The 21,564-nt window shown below is 45.4% G+C and overlaps 1 protein-coding gene across 2 annotated transcripts in view; it reads left to right on the top strand.

Annotated features, from left to right (window-relative positions):
• The window catches only part of SEMA3E (semaphorin 3E), a 516,349-nt gene extending 495,024 nt beyond the window's left edge, over positions 1-21,325 (top strand). Inside the window, exon 17 of one of the 2 annotated variants that reach the window (XM_069627817.1) lies at positions 20,350-21,325. In XM_069627817.1, coding sequence (XP_069483918.1) covers positions 20,350-20,802 — 453 coding nt within the window. In that variant the 3' untranslated portion in view covers positions 20,803-21,325. Of the gene's footprint in view, positions 1-671; positions 2,003-20,349 lie in introns of those variants that run through there. The other variant, XM_069627818.1, reaches the window with a different exon arrangement.
• The last annotated feature ends 239 nt before the right edge of the window (positions 21,326-21,564 follow it).

The following is a 21,564-nucleotide window of genomic DNA, read 5'->3' as shown; positions in this document are numbered from 1 at the left end:
ACAAGCATCAGAATATTGCTAAATCCATGGATCATTTCACAAAGATGGCGCACGTGCTTTTTCTCATTCTCTTACATTTGCATTGAAGGGATAATGTTGACATGGCTTGGTTTTTTCACTAAGCAGCCATCACTAATCTTAACATTCCCTTGGATAGAGCCCGTCCCCACAATTCTGACAAAAGATACTATGTTTGATTAAATCTCACATGTATTAAATACATTACATGAAAGGTGGTCCCCTTACTTTATGCAGGTGAAGCCAACTCAAATCATCACGTAGATATTACATGGCCCTATTTACCCAATTCAATTTCTCCTGCCTGTGACACTCTAACGTATTGTCATTACACAGATTCCTAAACACTACAGAACTGTTCATAATATTTTTACCCATTGGGGGGAGATTTGCTCAGGGTAATATTGAATTCTAAATCAGATTTTCATTTTAATAATTCTTTTTATAGCAACCTTTCATATTGATGAAACATGAATTTTGGGATTCCTCTGGCCCACGTGCGTGCCTGGATACACAGCATGGATGGATGGAGTTACTTTCCATAAAGTTATCATTATTAATAACTCTAAGAAATATTAAGCCTTTGAATGTAGTTCATATGATAAATGCATGTATCCTGATAATAACACAGTTTTCTGTTTCATTTGGTTGAGGGTGTAGAGGAGCAGCTGACTGCCCCTGAAGGAAGCACCCCCCCCTACTACCTGTATGCTGACAGCCTAAAATTGTGCTATGCTTGACACCAGCAGTTGTGACTATTCTGTGTCAAATCTTCGAGAAAATGTATCCACTGAGAAAACCCTATAAGTTGCAAGCGTGACGCACTGAGAAGACAGGCTGAAGAAGAGAATGTATGGACATTATAGAAACTGATGACGAAGTAAAGAATGGAGTAAACTTTCATGTGTGAAATTAAGATTGCACGTATGAAGAGCATTGTAGAAAATCCAAATCGTTCAATAACTGTACAGATGCAGCAATGCAAGTACATAAAGTGATCATAGAAGCTGGCTATACGTAGTGAATAGAGTGCAGGCGGAGCCACCATTATATAGAAGCTGGACATCGATGTCGCAACTTTAGTAATTTCAAACCCATGAAGAGAAGGACTGAAAGCTGTGTCGCAGCAGATAATTAGCTGGGAGCATAGAAGAATCGAGAACGGCTGTCTGGCCTGGTGTCAAGACTGAAGACAGCCAAGACTGGTTCTCTATTCTTGAAGGCAGAGAATGTGAGAAGATGAATCATTCCTTGTCAAGGTGCAAAGAAAGAGCACCAAGAGTGCCAAGGTTTATTAATTCAAGACAAATGCCACAAAATGGGCCAAATTGCAGTCTCATGTCACATACGCGCAGGATGAAAATAGAGTGGGTACGCAGTTCCACAACTATGATAAGCGTATGCTCACACTCCTTTATATTCCCAGAGAGGTGAATACACTGCAAGGCCAAGTTCAAAGACGATATTTGTGGCAGAAGGCATGGGTGATGAGAGATGATGGGCTAATTGGGTTGGGAGGTAAAGTCAAGTCCACATCCTGGCGCCTGGGTCTGAGCTTACATGCTGCTAAGTGAACCGAATGTTCCAGACATGGCACGAGCATGCCAACCAATTGTAGAGGGCCACATAATGGAGGGCCTTAAAGTTTGAGAGTAAATAAGGTACTGTGTTTCTAATAACTGTTGAAGATGACTTGCACTAGGGGTGGGAAGGAGTTGTCCAACTGACTGTAGAGAACCAATCACAACCGACCCCTTATAGAAAGTATACTTGGATGTTCCCCTTGAGCCAACCACAACCCCCCCTAGGTTTTTCTTTTTTTGACACGTAGTATGACATCATGTATGATGAGTTTTTACTATAAAAGTTTTGCTTCTTTATGAAATGCTTTGAGAGAACTCTGTGGCAACATCTGTTGATGTCCGTTGTAACTCCCTGTTTTAGACAATTGACAATAAAACAGTAAATTAACTTTGCCATCTTCCTGAGTTGCTTTGATTATTTGGTGTAAAGAGTTACTCTGCAACCCATGTACTGCATGATGCGCTACCCGCCAAGGGCCCTAAGCTCGAGGGTTTATACAAAAAATATATTTTAAAAATGCAAATACAATGTTAATTTTAATGACCCTTCATCAAATAATGCTCCAACTTTGAGTTTCGTTTTCTGGGATAATGAAATCACTGCTAGCAGGCCTCACAATCAATAATTAACATGCACCTGCTAAAACGGGGCATTCTTTGTTTGGGTTTTCATTAAGCCAGGACTCTGATTGGCCTTATGGCTTTACTGAGGTCAAAGGTGATCTGCTAAATGCAGAATGTGTCTGAGGCTTGGCATGAGGGGGACAGACCTGAAGATGACCAGGCAGCACCCCCTATTTGAGTTTTTACTGGTATATTAACTTCTATATGTAAGAATATTGTGTCCATAAATGGGCTTGCAAATTTGGGCTGCTCTTTAACCGAGAGGGCCTGTTCACAGGGCCTTTGGTTATGGGAATTCAATGGGGTTTCTTAATATGATAAATGTACACCCTGGGTTATGGAAAGTTCAAACCCGGTGTTTTGTTAACTATAATATCCAAAAAGGATATTGAAATTGAGACAGCCATGTTAAAAACAATAGATTTCTCATACGCTTAACTATAACTTCTGATTTTTAGAGCACACAATGTTGCTATGACGTTTCTAAAATAATCCGACAATTGTTGGAAAAATACATGGTTTACATTTGTTGGTTTCACCTGCTTTACATAAAATGCATTGGTATATTGCAGGGGGACCTTATACACAGTAATGATGCTTTTGCATTTTCTGCCTGGGAGGTGCGCTTTTCACAACCTGTGGCAACAGTCTATGAAATTACAAAACGGGTCACTTAACAGTTCACACTTTAACGTGCCTATTTCTGTAACACAGGCCATGGTCTCTTGCTTTCTTAATTATATTGCGAACACCTTTGGACTTTGGCATTTGTGGATGCGCAGGTCTGTGATTGGCTGGGAATGAAGCTGCATCTTTTGAGATGTCATGATGGTTTGCATCTCACCAATGCTTCGGGTGTGTATATTGCTATAAGTCACATGGTTCCTTTGCAGCAGGCACAGTTCTCAATTAGGTCTTTGAGTTGTTTTTGTTTTACATTGGAGCCTTCAGCATTTGCTGCTGTCAATGCAAAATTCTTCAAGCCCCAGTTTTTCAGGCAGTCTCTATACCTCTCTCTCTTGGAACCATATAACTGGTGGTTTTACATTTATGTATGACTTGTGAACCACGGATAAATGTCAATACCGTTATGGTGCCTGTTATATGGTGTTTTATTATTGTTATTTTCCACCTCTTGCCAATTTAGTGTTTTCAATTATTAGTATAAACATTGTGGGGATGACACAGGGAAATAAACAGGAAACGGGCCTTCTCTTGCTATGCCCGTGCCAATTTGGAACATCCTCCCGTTGGCACACCGGACTGCACCAAAACTCTTGCAGTTCATGACAGAACTCAAGGAATTGCTCTCCAGTCAACATCCAGTGCCAACTAGGCTCCTTCTATTCTTCCATGATATCTCGCTCGCATAGAGGGAACTTCACAGGCCACATATTGCAATAGCCCTCCTTACCTCGTATGTTACCCTCAATGGCATGGATCGTGCAGCATTGCCTCTGTAGTTAGGTTTGTGGTCTATACAACTCCAAATACGAATTCAAATGCTGATTTGCAAAGAGGTGCCTCCTCCTTACCTGTCTCTTTCCTTTTGTAAATTGGAATTCATTTTGGCAAATACTTTATAAATTGAATAGACTTTCCAGGAGTACTTCACAGGAAATTATTGGTAACCTATTAATGATTTGAACTGTCTTTAAAGGAGTAAGTCAGGAGTATGACAAATGTACTCCTGGTAACCCCTTTATGAATTAAATTATCTTTTTACAGGAGTAAGTCAAGAGCAAGTCACGGTTAGCACCAATAGCCTATTTGTGAATCAAACCATTGTACTTAAAATAAGTCACATTTTATAACAAAGAAATTGCATGAAAATCAGGGAACTTTGTAGAAGGTCATGAAACAAATTGAGAGAAAAATATAATGCAAATTGCAACATTTGCTTGGTACAAACACCATAAGACATTGCACGGCTGTAGAAGAGAGTGCCGCAAGTTCAGCAGTTTCTCCAGATATAGGTTATGCGCTGGCAGGAAGCAGGTCCGAATCCCAGCAGGGCTGGGCAATGCTGCATGGGCATCCTACAAGCGAGGCAGGGTAACTGCTGTTACCATCGACAGCTGGGAGAGGGGCAGACCCAACCGCCCCGCGCCTGCTCCTCTCCTTCCCCCCAGCTACGGAGACACGCAGTCTCGGCAGCACAAAAGCCACGGAAGGGTAAGGTGCGAACAGTCATCACACCCTTCCTCCAAACAGCAAGGTGCTAAGCGCCTTAAGGGAAACAACCATCAGGCAGGGCCGAGGTTCAAAGATCTGCCCCCACCAGGGGGTCAGACAGTTGGCTATCCAGCCGGGGGCTGCGACAACAGCAGCCCCCACCACATACACAACAAAGACCCAGGGCCTCCTGGATCCTATAAATGAGAGCAGCATGCTCAGGGTAATCACAATCTGTTTGTGGACCCTGAACGGGGACCCAAGCAAACAGCAGGTTCACTATTTACTCAGTGTCTTCCAAATCTTCTTGCTTCTTTAGCAATTCTTGAAGTTCGCTGTACATCGCAGTGTCTTTTTCCTTCCTGAACATTGCACTGTTCAAACCAATTGCAATGCAGTTTTAACGAAGGAAGAAACGGCAACTGAACGGCCAGCGCGGACGCTGTCAGCTTCAACATTTTTTGGCATAGACCGAAAAGCGAGCGGCGAGCGTGTCCAATCCACAGCAAACAAAGACGCGTGCTGCGGAATCATCCACAAAACCAGTGCGAACGAAGGAGAAGCGGCAATCGAACAGCACAGCGTGGACGTTTTCCGACCCAACACTTTACAGGTGAGCCACCGCGCTGGGGCTACGAGGGAGGAAAAATAGACCTTTATGTCCAGAAGAGATACATTGTATTACAGTGGACCGGAACCCCAGCGTTATAAGGCAGACGGGGCAGGATAACACAAGCCAATTTTAAACTGGGCAGAGTCACAAACCAGCTTGGGAGCTCGTCTTTGCTTGACAGCCACACAGAGCTAGCGAACACATTTCCAAGCTCAGCGGGCCCAAAAGATTTAAAATAATTTCTGTGCGAGCTCACAGCGAAACCAATAATTTAAATCCAGTAAATCAAGCCTGGGGGGCTGCCCAATTTTCTGAAACCCGGGCAAGAAGGCAACAGTCAACAGTTACCCAGCACGGGCAACAAATAGAACAGGCATAAAGAACTCGCTGATAACAACGGTTTAACTCTGTGATAAAACCCTTTTTCATTTTCCTATAGCAGGCATAGAAAAACATGGGGCCCAAACGGAAAACACGGGCACCCCAACACCAGCGCAGAAGCCCAAATCACCACAATTGCTAGCAGCCATTGAAGCGGCAGAGCACTACGGATGGGCATGGGTTAGAGAAAACATGTATGGCCTACCCAGGGAAGGAATTACCAGCCCACCCAGCCAGGAGGAGGTTCCTGCACCATTAAAAAAGAGAAAAATATCCGAAGACGCCAGAAAAGGTACCAAAAAATTGTCAAAATTATGCGAGAATATAGCGGAATTGCAGCAACTAATGGTAGAAATAAGGGGGAAACAGACGCCGCCCACAAGGGAACCTGGGGCCTCAAACCCCTCCATCACAATAGAACCTACTATAACGGTTGTCAACCCACCGGTAACACTACCTATAGCAATTGCGCCAGGACAAGTACAACAGTTGCCAATAGCTGCCACAGTTATAAATACAACAGCCTCCACAATTCCAGCAACTGATCCAACAGGTGCCCTAAAAGCATGGACAACGCCAGGCGCAGACAACACAGGCGCGACAGGGACACCCGGCAGCAATACAACTGACAAATATCAATCTGGAATGCGCAATTAGAACAAAAAATGAAATCTTTCCAAACAGAGATATTAAATAGATACAAAAGATGCCTGGCATGGAACATTGATATCACAATCAAAGAAGCCATATGGGCCAAAGAATTTATAGAAATCTTTTCCCTAATAGAAGCACAGCGCAAAGGGAAAGACGCTTTTAGAGATCCCAAAAAAATAAAAGGAAAAGCTATTGCCCTGAACGCCCAGGTCGAACAAAACTGGGACAACTGGTTACAGTCCTTTGCCATACAAACAACAATATATGAAGAAAAATTCCCCATGCATGGTAGGAAGATCTGGGCATACGTTGATAAAATAAGGGAAGTAAAAGTAACACAGAAGGGGGCGACATGGCTTGCATACGACATCAGATTTAGGAGGAGCATGTCAGAAAGACCGGCCATTGAGTGGGATGAAATCCAGAATGATTTATACACCGTCAACGCCGAACCTCCCCAGAAAGAAGATACCATGCATTATTCTTCCAAAAATAGCAAAAATTCGCAAGTAAGCAAATCCCATGACAATGATGAATCCAAAAAAGGGGAGCAGCCCTTTCGGAGGAAGCAGCCTGGGGCGGCTAAAACTAATGCTCACAGACAGAACAAACAGCAGACTGTCAAATCCAACAGCCCATGCAGAAATTTTGGGAAAAACCAGTGTACATGGGGCAAAGAATGCTGGTACAGAAACGCCTGCACAAACTGCAACGGCGACCATGCAACAAGCAATTGCACCAGACTACCAGCCACAAAGAATGATATCCCAATTTTAGAACCAGGACAAACGCCCATCAACCTGGGCAATTTTAGGGACGCTCTAATCAGCTATCCAGACACAGAAACCAGCAGGATAATATTGCAGGGTTTCACCAAAGGGTTTTTCATCCCATTTAAGGGCACTGGGTCACAGAACATCCCGATGAACCTAAAGTCAGCCAGGGACAACCCCCAGATAGTAGAAACCAAAATCAAGAAAGAACTGCAACTGGGCAGGGTAGCAGGTCCTTGGGACGCCATGCCTCTAAAGGACTATTTAATATCTCCACTAGGGCTGGTCCCCAAAAAAGAACCCAGAAAAATGAGACTAATCCATCACCTTTCCTACCTAAAAGGCCAGTCTCTAAACAATGGCATCCCACACACAGAATCCGCTGTAACTTACGCGCATTTCCAAGAAGCGGTAAGGCTCATACAAGAGTGCAGCAGAAACGCCTTGATGGCTAAGCTGGACATCGAATCTGCTTTCAGACTTTTGCCAGTCCACCCAGAGTCACAGCAGTGGCTAGGTTTCACCTTTAACAAATTCTACGTAGATAGATGCCTTCCCATGGGGTGCGCAGTATCCTTTGCACTATTTGAGCAATTCAGTTCCTTTTTTCAATGGGCTTTCCTAAAGCAGAGACCAGGGACAAAAATAGTGCATTACCTAGACGACTTCATGGTCATAGGGCCACCAAACTCAGGGGAATGCGGCCGGGCTTTAGCAAAACTGGAGCACACGGCCGCACAGTGGGGAGTTCCCCTAGCGGGGGAAAAATCCACCAAACCAGACACAAACATAATCTTTCTGTGCATCGAAATAGACTCAGCAAAGGGGCTCTGCAGAATCCCCAAAACAAAAATATCAGAACTCCTGGCTAAAATACAAAACCTGATGAAGAGAGAAAAGGGGACTGTAAAGGAAATACAATCCTTAGCAGGCAGCCTCAATTTCGCATCCAAAATAATACCTCAAGGGAGGATATTTTCCAGAAGCCTAGAGTTCAAAATCAAATCACTCACCAAACCACACTTGCATATCCGGCTAGGCAGAGAGGTGAAACAAGACCTGGAAACATGGGGAAAATTCCTCAGAGATTTCAACGGGTCTTTACTTTGGCAAACGTCTTTAAATACCTGGTCAAACAGGGTCCTATACACCGACGCAGCTGGGAGCAAGGGGTTTGGAGCCATGCTAGACTCCGAATGGGTGGCAGGACACTGACCCAATTCATGGCAAACTGCAGGGTTGACAAGAAACATCACTTTAATAGAAATATTCCCCATCTGGCTAACATTACACATCTGGGGCAGGCGACTAGCGAATACGGGACTTTTGATTTGGTGCGACAACATGGCTGTAGTGGGCTCCATAAACAGAAGGTCTACGAAATGCCCTTTAGTACTAAAAGTATTACGAGCCATTACAACAGTCACACTACAAGTAAACGTTGTACTCAAAGCGAAGCACATTTCAGGGGCAGATAATAACATTGCTGATGCCTTATCTCGCTTCCAGTGGACAAGATTCTGAGAGCTAGTGCCGCACGCCCAAGAACAGATGACGCCAATACCAGCAGAATGCTGAGGAATAATGGGAAGACAAGAATAACGGCATCAACGCCAACGCCAGAGAGCACAGGCTGGGATGCCCAACGAAAACCAGGCACCTCTAAAACGGGTGCCAACAACACATTGGCATCAATGCCAGCACCAGAGAGTGCAGGCCGGGATGACCAAGACGGGCACCTCTAAAACGGGTGCCAACAACACATTGGCATCAACGCCAGCACCAGAGCGTGCAGGCCAGGATGACCAATACAAAGCAGGCACCTCTAACAGGGTGCCAGCTACACATTGGCATCAACGCCAGCGCCAGAGAGCCCAGGCCGGGATGCCCAACAAGAATCAGGCACAACAACAACGGGTGCCAACAACCTCACAGGCTTCCTAACAGAGATGGCAGAGAGGGCGGTGGCAAGCACCACAGCAACACAGTACAGTAAGTGTTTGCAAACAGTATTCAACGCCACAGGTTTAAACCACGTAGAACTAATAACGATTAAAGATATAGAAGTATTTTTAAAATGGGCTCGGGGAACAAGGTTTCAAAAGGGATTGGGCTAATAGACACCTAGTGGCAATCTCATACTTTACGAAAATACGGGGCGATTCAGACCCCACCCAGAACACCCTCATTTCTTATGCAATGAAGGGATGGGGCAGATTAGAGGGGCCGCAAATGGACACCCGCCGACCCCTTGATTTCACCAAACTGGTACAGATAGCAAGCCATTTGGAAGCCATATGTTGGCACCCTTATGAGATAATGTTATTTAAAACAGCCTTTTTCCTAGCCACTTTGGGGCTTTCCGGGTAGGAGAACTCATCGCTTCCAGCACCAAGGCCACAAACGGCCTGGGCGTCATGGAAATCAGGGTGAGACAGGAGAGTGTTAATATAGAAATGCAACAGTCGTAAACGGGTGCAAAAAGAACCATCAATATTTGTTGCATCGATGAGGCAACAAACTGCCCGGTGTGCATCACCAATCTCTATTACACACAACGACCTAAAGTGGGGGGGGTTTAATCCACAAGGATGCATCGGCCCTAAACTGCTACCAATTTAAAGGAGTGCTGATGAAAGCAATCAGCAGAGCAGGGTGGGATCCCAAACATTTCGGCACTCATTCCTTCAGGATAGGTGCCGCCACCGCAGCATGGCAAGGAGGTTTAGCACCGCAACTACTAAAAAACATAGGGGGATGGAAGTCAGACTGTTATAAAATATATATCAGACCGCAATCGATATAGCCATCCGCCCTAATAATTTCTCTTGCTTTCCCCTCCCCCCACCACCACAGAAAAAACAGGCGAATCGAGGATCACACTCCGATCAGCATGGATAGTTGGCCACTCATTCGTTTTCAGGACAGGCAGATGCGCAGAAGAGACTAAAGATGGGCCACCTTTCAGAAACTCCATTACCCCATGGTGGGGATACAGAGGTCTACATTGGGCCGACGTCCATGAAACACTAGCAGATTTGGTGGCATACAGGGACCCCCCAGAATTCCTGATCATTCATCTAGGGGGCAACGCCCTAGTCAACACGGCTAGACGCATCCTATGCGAAGAAATCTGCTCCTCCCTAGCAGGCATTTCGCACAACTGGGGGGGGGGCGGAAATATACTTCTCAGCCACCTTACCAAGAAAGAAATGGCTAGGGGCCAACTGCTACAAATCTATAGACATATCCAGAAGAAAACTGAACAGGACTATAGAGAGATTCTGTATGACAAAAGGACTGGGTTTCATAAAACACCCAGCCATTACACTAGGCAACCCAGACCTTTTTCTCAACAACGGCACCCATCTGTCTAGCCAGGGCATGGAGCATTTCTTTCGGGAAATCAATACAACACTTGCTCACAGGGGCTGTCTCTAGGGCATACTCTTGGGGAACACGGTCAGCCGGCAACCTGCCCGCGTGTGGCGGCACGGGTCCGGGGGGGTAACCTCAGGACCCGGTGCCCAAAAGTATGATACCATCATGATATGTGATATTGTTATTGTCATAACCCATATCTGTATAATAAAATCCTACGGCCTTTTTATTGCCAACACTTGAAACAAGTTGTGAGCCTATCATTACGGGAGAGGGTTTGGGGTTCGGCCATTACTAATGCATGCATATGGGTTCAGCAGTTACCGCTTATGAGTTTGAAACATTGATTAGTATTAAATTGGGTAATTAATTAGCCGGGTGGATAGCTCAGGGGGTAAGACGTTTGTCTTGCAAGCAAGACACTGCATAGCAACAGATGTTAAAATCCTGGTCCCGTGCTTAAAGACTGGTATCCGGCATTAAGCATGTTATAAATGATGAATTAATGTAATTATAGCAACTATTATTCCAGTCGTTAGAAATGGGGGCATTCTGGCATGAAGCTCTACAGTGTCTCATTATGTATTTTTATTTTTGTTATAGGTACATTGAAACACAACACTGTAGCTGCTTCAAAGCTCTAAAATACATGTATTAAGAATATTTAAGCAATAACTCCCAACGGGCAAACCCGTTAGCCAATCAGGTAATGCTCTAGGGATGAGTTATAAGCAGCACAGGCGTAGTGAGGGCCTTAACTGTGGTCCCAGCATTACCAGACCCCGTAATGACCCCAATCGGTCTGGGTTTATTGCTATTATCATCACGTCGTTTTCCAGAGATGCCAATCGTTTTTTCTTTTTTTTTAAGTTGAGGAACGGTGTGTTTGCCATTTCTCAATGTAAATCAAACTACAAAACAAGATGGCTGCAAGGGAGAAGAGAACTACAGATACTCCCTTCTCCCTTTCCATGGTGGTCATTACCGCAACTGGAACACAGTGTTCCCAGTGCCTGCGAGGGACAAGGAAGCTCCGGATAAATGGTGCAAGGTTTGGAAGGCATCTGGGAATTGGGAGTGGGAGGAGCGCAGAGGACGCTTACCTGCTGCCACAGTGGGGAAGATGGCGGTCTCCAGCCTCTGGGGAAGCTCAGAACTGGGGCTTTACCATGAGTGAAATCGCCCATTCTGAGCTTCCTGATTAATTGGCTAAGAGGCCACCTGAGGAATATAGGCCCGAGAACCCTATGCATGCAAAGTGCCTTTTTCAGAGCCAATTTAATGGGCATTCATTCCTGCACAGTATTTCCAATGAGCACCCTATCAAGTATGGCGCTGCTGCAGGACACAATAGCACTGATGAGTTTCCTGGCCATGTTTACACGTCCTTATCCCATGCAGGTATCATTCAATTTCCAAACATTGTGCTGCAAGTTTTCTGAGCCAGCTTTGCGTTGCCGATAAAAGCAATTCATACTTTCAAAATATACTATAACAGACTGCTTTCTGGCGCTCTTTGGCAGACATATCGCCTGCCTCAGATCTCACAAACCATCTGCTGAGTAGGGCTCGCTTCTCATTTTTTCAAATTGTGAAGGAAATTGAGCAATCTTGTTCATAATGTCCTTTTGATTCAATTTCTTGTTGGCAAGGCATCAGCAAGCTGCTTCCCTTCGTGAGCGCCTCCTATTTATACTCCGGCCCGTGGGGGGTGGGATGGCGGGGGGACTGGTTCCCTGTAAAAGTGCATATATTTTCAGGGCTCCTGCAACGAATTGAAGATGCTTCCCTCATTTGTGCAGAGGCTCAGGTAGCTCAAGGGAGTACTGCTTTTCATGAAATGCAATAATTGTCCTCTTTTGTTAGCATGTTTGTCTGTATAATTCCCCTCCTTTGGCAAAACATATTTCTGCGTAGATTCTACACGGCTGGACATTGCATTCTCCATGTAAAGAGAGACTATGCATGTTTATGTCTATGTCTATGTGCTTGTAACGCGCCATAAGCCTGCAGGCTATCAGGGCGCGGTTATGCATGCATAACTGACGTGTTTAATGAATGCCAATGTGCAATTGGAAAAATAACTATTTTATCATAAAGTGGAAATTCAATGTACAGTCTCTTAACACTGCTCAGGCCTAGGAAATATACGCCATCCTCTGGTGTGACTTGCAGTACTTGTTCTGGGCAATCCAGCCCACTTGTGATCAGAACGAATTGAAAGGGTCACCAGTAACATGCAGGTGGCTCATGAATATTCACCCACCATTTTAGGCTCTAGACGCCCCCTCGCACCAGCTCACGAGGGACTATGGGACCAATATTAATGCAGCTTCACAAAGACTTTGCCGGTATTATCTCTGACTTACTCCTGACTTCATTGTAACTCTGATTTACTCCTGCAAAGAAAAGAGTAAGGGCCCGACTCATGGAAAAGGGAGCATCGATCCTGCACATCCTGCACGTCGAGAACAACTACGCACAAGCCAGCGTGCAGAGGTTTTTCTGCACGCTCTGCATGTTCATGCAAAGTAACCGTATAAGCAAGTCTCTGCAGAAACCCCCAAAACACGCCCCCATGCAAACCACACAATCTTTGCCCGACCATCCAGCACCCCTGAGAATTGCATTTGATCAACCATTAATTTGCGTGCACCCAAGTTACGATCTGCAGCACTTAACTTGCATGAACCAAGTTACGAGGTTTTGATCCTAACTTTCAGAGGGCATGCAAGTTACGAGTGCTCTTAACTTGTTGCACCCCTGCAATTGTACGTAACATCACCCGTATGATCAGCGGTTTGCATGCATGTTGTTTCCTGTGGGCGTTTGGGCTATACACCTGCTATCATGTGGCGTATGGATCCTGGGATTTGTTTGTGATTTTTTTGGTGACGTTCTGAGTTCAAATCCATGAATACTGTTGTATTTGTGTTGGTATGGGCGTGCGATTACTTGGCTGTGGACCGTCCCTCAACACGGCCACATTTTCACGTGTTCTTCCACATTCAGTATGTTCCGCCCCCTATTTGGGTCGCTGCGTAGGCCCGGCCCATACTGTGCTTGGAGTCTCGCGCAAAGCGCTCGTTCGTTCGCAGAGATGTACTGGGCCTGCGCAGAATCTACAAAAGTCCTGGAAAAGTCCTGCACATTCGGTTCCATGAATCCCCAAACAGGGATTTGCACGCAGATTGGCATGGAAATCCCTGACTTCCCATGCAAATAATTCCAGGAATTGGAGTAAAAGAAGAAAACGTCCCCCCTCAGGCACTGAGGGTTGGGGGGCTGCTACTCTGATGCGCAACCACATAAAATATTTCTCTAATGATCAACACAAGAACGTCTTTGCTGCAGTATTAGCCTGTAGCAAGAAACCACAAGAACCACATAACAAGAGCCACCACCTGCCCCCTAGAGGCTGAGAATTTAAATCACCCTAGGAGAGCAGCTCTAAAATCCACTTTGGGTGCACATTTTACAAATGAGCAAAATGCACCTGATTCACAAGATGAAATGAAAGTGCAAATTGCTCAATTCTTGTAAATGTGTGCTTTGGGTTTCCTTTCGAATGGACTCTGAACAGGTTGTGTTAAGTAATTTGTTATTGTTTTATGTATTTTGTTATTTTCCAATGTGCACTCTTTGTGCAGATGGATTGCGCATGTGCAGTGGGTGTGAGTGCTGCTGTACGTTACTCGCCCCAGAGTATGTCTTGAAGGAGACGACATGAGTGCACAGGAGATCAGGCCCAACAGAGAGAAGCCATTCACTCGCCGTGTGCAGGGTGTGACTGGGTGCCGAACTTAATTGAGGGGGTTGTTACCGTTATATTTTCTGAGCAAGGCATCTCACCACCTTGACACGACTGCCAGTGCGCGCTGCTCATTGTGTACATTTCTTTGTATCAAGTTTGATGAAAGTGTTAAAGGGGTGTGCTGATAAGAGTGTGTGATGCATGGCTACTGTGCTGCAGGAGTTATAGGGAGGGAGTAGCTGCAACCCCCCACTCATTCACACGCTACTACTAAACCAGCAGTGATCCCAAACATAAAGGTGCAGCAGGCACAGCCCGAAAGGTACACATCCTTTAACTCTTTTGTTATGTTATGTTGTGCTTCTAATGCACCGTAGCCCAGCATGCATCAGGGCGCTTTTATAGCAGGCAAGCTGAGGACAGGCTATATGTTCCAGGGTTGAGGTTATGGGGGGCGAGTGAGGGGGGGAGCGAGCTGATAACAATGGCAACCCTAACAGCTTTAGTTCGATGGTTGCAAACTATAAGAATTTCCGATTGATGCTCTATACAAATATTGGCAATTTAATTCAATAATAGGATGCAACCCAGCTAGATAAAAATCCTACCCCTCGTTCCTGTAAAGGGAACATAGATAATGCAGACTTCTGTGTGAAAGGGCACTCTGAGCTGATATCAAGGGGTGTTCCGGCAGTGACTTTTTTGTTTGCCAATGCGCAAGGATATTTTCTTATAGAATGAGATAGGGAAGGGGACTATAAAGTTATATGGTCCCAAAATAAAAAGTGGGCTGGGGGATAGGGCCTTCTCCCAGTACCTGGTCGCCTTGTCTTTAATGCTAGGTAGAGTGGAGCTGGGCCATCAGGCAATTTCTCTGGGGTGAAGCCAATGTCAAGGCATGGGGGTCCATACGGTTTCACTGGCGGTCAGGCCAGGGGAGTTGCTAGGTCTGGAAAAGACCCGGGGCTAAGCTGATGTCGGAACTGTTGGGACTGGGGGCTAGCTAGCCTTTTGGCTGTAGCTCCAGAGATTCTATCCGGGGCTACAGCCAAAAGATCAGGGGCTATAGCCCCCTTAGCCCCCCCCTAGCAACGCCCCTGCGGTCAGCATCAAGTCAGTTCGACGGTGCAGCCTCATGATGGCTCGAGATGGAGTTTGTGACAATGGATTTTAATGGGTCAGGGTGACAGTCGAATCAGCAGCAAGATGATGTCTCTACTGCATTAAATGAGTGCTCGAGACTTTCAGCAGTCTAAAAACAGGTCAAGTCAGTTGCTTCCACAAAGAGAGGCCACAATCGAGGCCATCCACAGCTGTTGGTTGAGCCAATGCCTGGATGGCACAAAGTGCAGTAACCAGGGCATAGGTTTGTGGAGAAACCAAAGCAGCACTGCATGTCCTCCCGTGACTCAAAGTGTGCTGAGCACTGTCGAGCTAGCTCTGAGATGTCTCGATGCAATGATGCTTCTGGGTTGCTGAGACCTAATCCAAGGTCTAAAACACAATGTGGGTGCTTCAGTTCTACGCTTCTACCCCAGAAAGGTGGCTGGCACCTGCAGGGATCACTTACCCTCCAATAGGCAGGGTCCGGTGCAGCCCTTTGCCTTCTGACATCATACCCAGAGTGCCTTGCTGCCTGCAGGAAATGATGGGGTAGTAGCAGCAAGTGCTCGAGAGCTCTAACAGAAACCTAGATGGTGGAACCCCTCTCTCAGCCAATATCTCCCTTCTGACTACTCTAACTCTACCCCATCCAATGTCTTCTGACTTTAAAGGGACTCTCTGGTGGTCAGCACCCCGTGTCAGTCCTGCCCTTGGTACTGATTCCTAGAAGCTATCCTAGCACGGGGTCCTGTGTACTCGGATAACAGTGTTGCCCTTCTGCAGGAGGATCATAAGTCAACAGCCTGGGTATTGTCCCACTTTGCAGCTGTGGAGACAGACTACACACTAATAAACATCAGTCCTGCTCGGCTCGCTGAGCTCACACAAGTGTCATATAACATTGATGTGGCTGTATAATTGAGATCCTAGCAGCCATCATGCCGCAACTAGCTACGGTTTATTTTGTACATGTTTGCATGCGATGAGGCTGACTAGATTTCACAATTAACATTTTGATCAGAAGTGCATACAGTTAAGAAGCCAACTCTGCCTGATGGACCATTGTGTTCCAGCAGCAGTCGGGAATTCACATGTGACCTTTGGACCTACTCTGTGCCACGAGCAGGACTTGTGTTGGCGGCACCAGGAGGCTGCCTCGGCAAAGGCTCATGTATGCTCTGTCATTGTGGCGTCCGATTAGTAGTCCTCACTTTCAGAAAGAATTGTTCCTATTATTTCATACCAATAAACATGTATCAAAAAGATCAGGCCTTCCCGCCTTAACCAAATGGCCATGTTGTGACAGAATGCACCGGTTTCCTTGCTGCAGCAGTACGCCACAGCCTGCGAGGCAACGGGTTGTGCTGTCCCATGCTACCAGTAAACACACAGGCTGATATGAACATTGAAGCAGAAGTGTGTTTCCATGCTTCCCTGTCTCCACAAAAGTTCCATGTTTGCCACGTTTGATTACAAGATCATCATGGATCCTCTACTAGTTATTGCACCGATCGGATTATGGCCCCGATATCCCAGCACTCATCAGCTTCCTCAAAGCAAATACTATTGTATTTCAGAGCACACAAAAGTATTCCATAATACTTAACAAACAGTACATCAACCCCTTAACTGCCAGGGTATTATGCAAGTCCAAGCAACACTACATGTGAAAGGACTTCTTGTAAAAAAAGCTAACCAGACCCAGGCATTGTGATAAGTCAATATAAATAACACCTCATACACTCCTGCCATTGAAGAGGAATGCTTGCAACCGTGTGCAGAAGGCTTCAGGTTCTCATTGAAGAAGTTGCCCCAATAGGCAATGACAGGTGCCCGGGGCAGTTCATGCTCCATAGAAAAAAAACAAGATTCAGGAATGAGCCGGAGGTGTTGCTAGTTCTGGAAAAGATCTGGGGCTACGCTAATGTCGGGACTCGGGGGGACTCAGGGCTAGCTAGCCTTTCGGTTGTATCCCCTGAGCTTCTATCTGGGGCTACAAACAGAAGGCCCAGGGAAAATGCCCCCCGCCCCCCACCAGGACTCACTAGCGACGCCTCTGGAATGAGCTGTGTGTCTCCTGTGGGGTTGCCTAGCATGGACAGAACGTCCCCTGTGTTCCTTGTATTCCGTGTAGCAGTCTAGAAGGGTTTGTGTTGTACCCATGGTCCTTAGCATGAGAACGGCGTGTTCAGCATATGACGGCATGGGCCATGTGTGGTTCCTTGTATGTCATGATTTTCCCAGCCAAAGTGAAAGGACTGCTCCGCCACTCCTGCACTTCAGGGAAGAAGGAACACGCCCAGTGTTTAAGGAATTCCTAAAAGAGCTCCGTGGACTATTCTACGCGATCACACAGACCCTCTTCTGCCCACCTGAGGCCAGATTACAGAAACATTGCACCCTGGCAAGTCCATTGATGCACAGGCAAACGTTGCTAGGGAAATGCTGCCCTACTGCAAAAACCATTGGTGCCATATTAGAAAACATTTGCACCCTGGCAAGTGCAATTTGGCACTAATGCAAACATGGTCGTAGTGCACAAAACATGTACTTTCAACGCATTTTTTCACCTGGGCAGACTTTGAATGAGTGCTAATACTATTCCAAAGTGCACCTGCCATGGCTCAAATGTGTTCTAATTAGGCTTGAATGTGTTTTGCACTTGGGCAAACAATGCCCTAGTGCTAATACTGTGCAAATGTGCTCTTCTGTTATTTGGCCCCTGATAGGTAATGCCACCTTGTAGCCATTGATATAATTTGAAGCACCCTCAGGTAGGTTTCTGCTATGTAAACATCATGCATACATCCAGAAGGCGGACTAAACGTGTGAAATAGCACAGGCTGGAGTATGCATCCCGGATGTGTATTGGTCTCTCTATATGTTATGCAACATTCTTGCTTTCCCTCCCATCTCCAAACACTCTTAGTGCTCCGCCGCAGAATTGGCATAAATCACCCTTCGAATTCAATTGACTTATCCTGAAAAGCACCTAGAAACTGGGAGGCGCAGCACTAGACACAAATTATAACTACTGAAGTAAATGGCTGTTAGAATTAGGGGTGGGCGAAATGTCCACCTGCAAACCCGAAAAAAGTGCAGAATCCGCACTGGAATGCTCTCAAGCCCGCAAAATCAGCATTATAGTTCCACCGCCATTTACATTTTGTCTGGTTTTTTTTGCGCGGTTTCACATGGAGCGTGGTGTATTGTTCCCATGTTGATACCTTGTAGCGCAAGAAGAAATTTGACACACAACTTCTTTTTTTATTCGTGCAGCAACATGAGAAACCTTTCATGGTTTTACGATTCCTGACAGGTTCGCAGAGCAATGCAAGAATCTTTGTGCGCGTCTCATCGATCCGTGATTGTTTCACACGGCAATATCAGAAACTTAGCATGGTTTTTCCAAATCCATACGAGCTTCGGATTGCAGCACGAGAAATATTGCGCAGGTTTTTTCGAACCGCATTAGGTTTGCGCAGCAGCACAAGAAACTTCCTGCCGTTTTTATTTGATTCATGGCAGCTTTGCACAGCGGCACTACAAACATTGTGCAACATTTTTCTATTGGTGCATGGTTCGTGCAGCGGCATGAGAAACTTCTCTCTGCACTTTTTGATATGTGGAGATGGTGGAACGGCAGATTGGGGCTAAGCGGATCGAAATCAGACAGAGTTCACTTCTGTGGCTGACGGAACGACTATCTAAAGCTAAACCTAAGATGGGAGCAAGCCATGACCATCACATCATAATAATAATAATAATACAGTCCTAGTGGAGTCTGTGAAAATAAAAAGGGCCTATACTAACAAAAATCATATTGCCAACCCTTATCGCTATGCTGAAAATAGTGTGGGATAATGTTCACAAAAAGAAAGAAGTGTACACAAAATGATAAGTCAGGATCTTCAGGCTGATGGCCTCCCTCCCCCACGTTTTTAGCACAGGACAAGACTGGTCACTTGAGCACAGCACACTCTTGGTCTTCTTCGGCACAAGGTCACAGTTTCTTTTACCAACATCAGGGCCTTCTGACATTGGACAATTAGCTTCTCTGTCGGGTACAAACCAACTTCATTTGCAGGCATCCCTCATTTGGGTTCACATTTCCCACAGCAGTCTTTTCTCAGTTGTCCACCAAGGATTCCCCTCTTCTAGGCTCAGAACCCTTTTCAACAATTAATCTCTGTCAGCCCAGAAAAGAACCAATTTGTGCTTACATACAATCAAAGACTTTCGAACGTGCACAGGATTCAACTTAAGCCGCTGCAGGACCACTTCAATTTCACAGTTCAATAATTTGTTTTCATGATCATGAGGGTATCAAACAGAGACCTCAAGTGAGCACCCAGGTGGCGCTGGACCACTCTGTATCTGATACCTATTTCGATTTCAGAAAGTTCAATCATATACAAGTTTTTTCTTCATACAATGTTGCCACTTGAAACTTTGAGCATAACACAGTCCGGTCTGCTATCAGTTTCTCCAACTCACCGGCTGTGGGGAAGTGTGATGGAAGTCAGGAGTGTGTAATTATCAACAATTGCCTGACCCTTGAATTGGGACATGTCAGGTATACGGTTCTGGTGTTCGACTGTTGGATGAACTGTCCGTGAGGAAGTATTTGTGTCAGGAACAGGGGGGTGCATTTCTAGGTATCCTGGTAGGATGGTGCGTCTCACCCTTCGGTGCCCCACTTCCACTCCCCATCCAAGTGACCATCCCACACTGGTCCACCCCCAGGAACTGGATCCAGTAGAAATGGCTGTGTCCTGGTGACCTGGATTACAGATTCCCAGGGACTAGCGGGTGAGACCCCTTCAGGTTTCTCACACAGCATACAAAAACACACTGTAATACTGGCATATCAGGCGGCAGGAACAGTAAAGGCATTTGTCAGTATCCCAACGGAATTACGGGCGGGATACCGGCAAACGAGTAATGAGTTCCACGATCAGGTATTTCTGCATTTCTCAGAAATGTTTCCAGGTAAAGGAAGCCATGTCTAGAATGGTGCAGGCTTGGGCCATCAAATGTTTTTGGGAAACTCCAAACAAGATTTACTCCTTTTGTGATCCATGGACTAAAGGTATGACTTGGGGCAGCAAATGAGTAAAGGTTGTGTTTATTTAACCCTGGAGAGAAAAGCATCATGTGTCATTTTTGAAAGTGAGGTGGGAAAGGGCTAAATCTGGGAGGTGAATATATGCTCCGAGAGGAGATTTCAGACACTGAATATTAGTGCCAATACTGAACTCCGCTTTTATTTTCACTTTGGTCTTTTAGGTGAAAACAGACGAGCGACTCGTGAAAACAGACTTCGGCCTGCTTTTCCTAAAGCTGCACAGAATGGATGCGGGAACCTACTTCTGTGAAGCAGCTGAGCACAACTTTGTTCACACTATCAGGAAGATTTCCCTTGAGGTCCTGGAAGAAGAGCGCTTGGATGAGATGTTTAACAAGGAAGAGGAGGATGACGCTGCCCACCGGATGCCCTGTCCGGTGCAGAGCAGTATCACGCAGGCCTCTAAACCATGGTACAGGGATTTTCTGCAGCTGATTGGCTACAACAATTTCCAAAGAGTGGAGGAGTATTGTGAGAAGGTCTGGTGCACTGACAAGAAGAAGAAGAAACTGAAAATGTTGCCTTCAAAGTGGAAATATGCCAACCCGCAGGAGAAGAAAGCACGGACCCGATCAGAGCACTACCGCATGCCAAGACACACACTGTTCTCCTAAAGGAACTCGCATTTTCACTTACAAATATGTGCTAACTGGACCAACATAATCAAATGGAAAACTGATGAAAATGCAATCCTTTCAAGCCTCTATACTAAAAATTGTACATTGCATCTTTCATATTATGTACTCTCTAGGGGCATGTGATGTAATATGTATCCAACTCACCATAACTCCATATTTTGTATGTAAGCTGCATCTTCTCAAGACATGAAGACACCCTTGGCCCCCGTAGTAAGTGTTTGAAAATTCGTCTCTAACTATCTCCCAGATGCAAGCAGTGTGGACAATATTCTTTTTACAGAAGTAGAAGTCGGACATTTTGACTGGTACACTGTTTGGAATGGAAAGCACCAATATGTCGCACGACTATTATCTGAGACAAAAACTCTTTTCTGGAGGAAGTTCTAAAAATCCATTCTGTCTGATCTTTGATACTTAAATGTTTTAACAAGCATATTTGTTTGTTTTACTATGCAACATGTTTCAAAATATTTAGTAAACCATATTTATTTTTAAAGTTTTCACTTGGTAGTTGTGTAATCCATTTCTGAACTCTTGTATCTTGCATGAAACGTTCCTAATCTTTTTTTTAGGCGTTTGGGTGACATTGATTGTGGTGTTTGGGATGCACTCTGGATGGGCGCTAGTCAATCAACTTGTGTTGTTGAAACTGTAAGTCTATGATCTCACATAAGTCACATTTTAAGATAACGGTGTCCTTCGATAAACACAGAACTATATAATCTGGCAGTAGTTATT

Source organism: Ambystoma mexicanum, chromosome 12 (assembly GCF_040938575.1).
Source record: "Ambystoma mexicanum isolate Mex_15411 chromosome 12, UKY_AmexF1_1, whole genome shotgun sequence".
Lineage (NCBI taxonomy): Eukaryota > Metazoa > Chordata > Amphibia > Caudata > Ambystomatidae > Ambystoma > Ambystoma mexicanum.
This window is presented reverse-complemented; position numbering and strand designations above follow the sequence as displayed.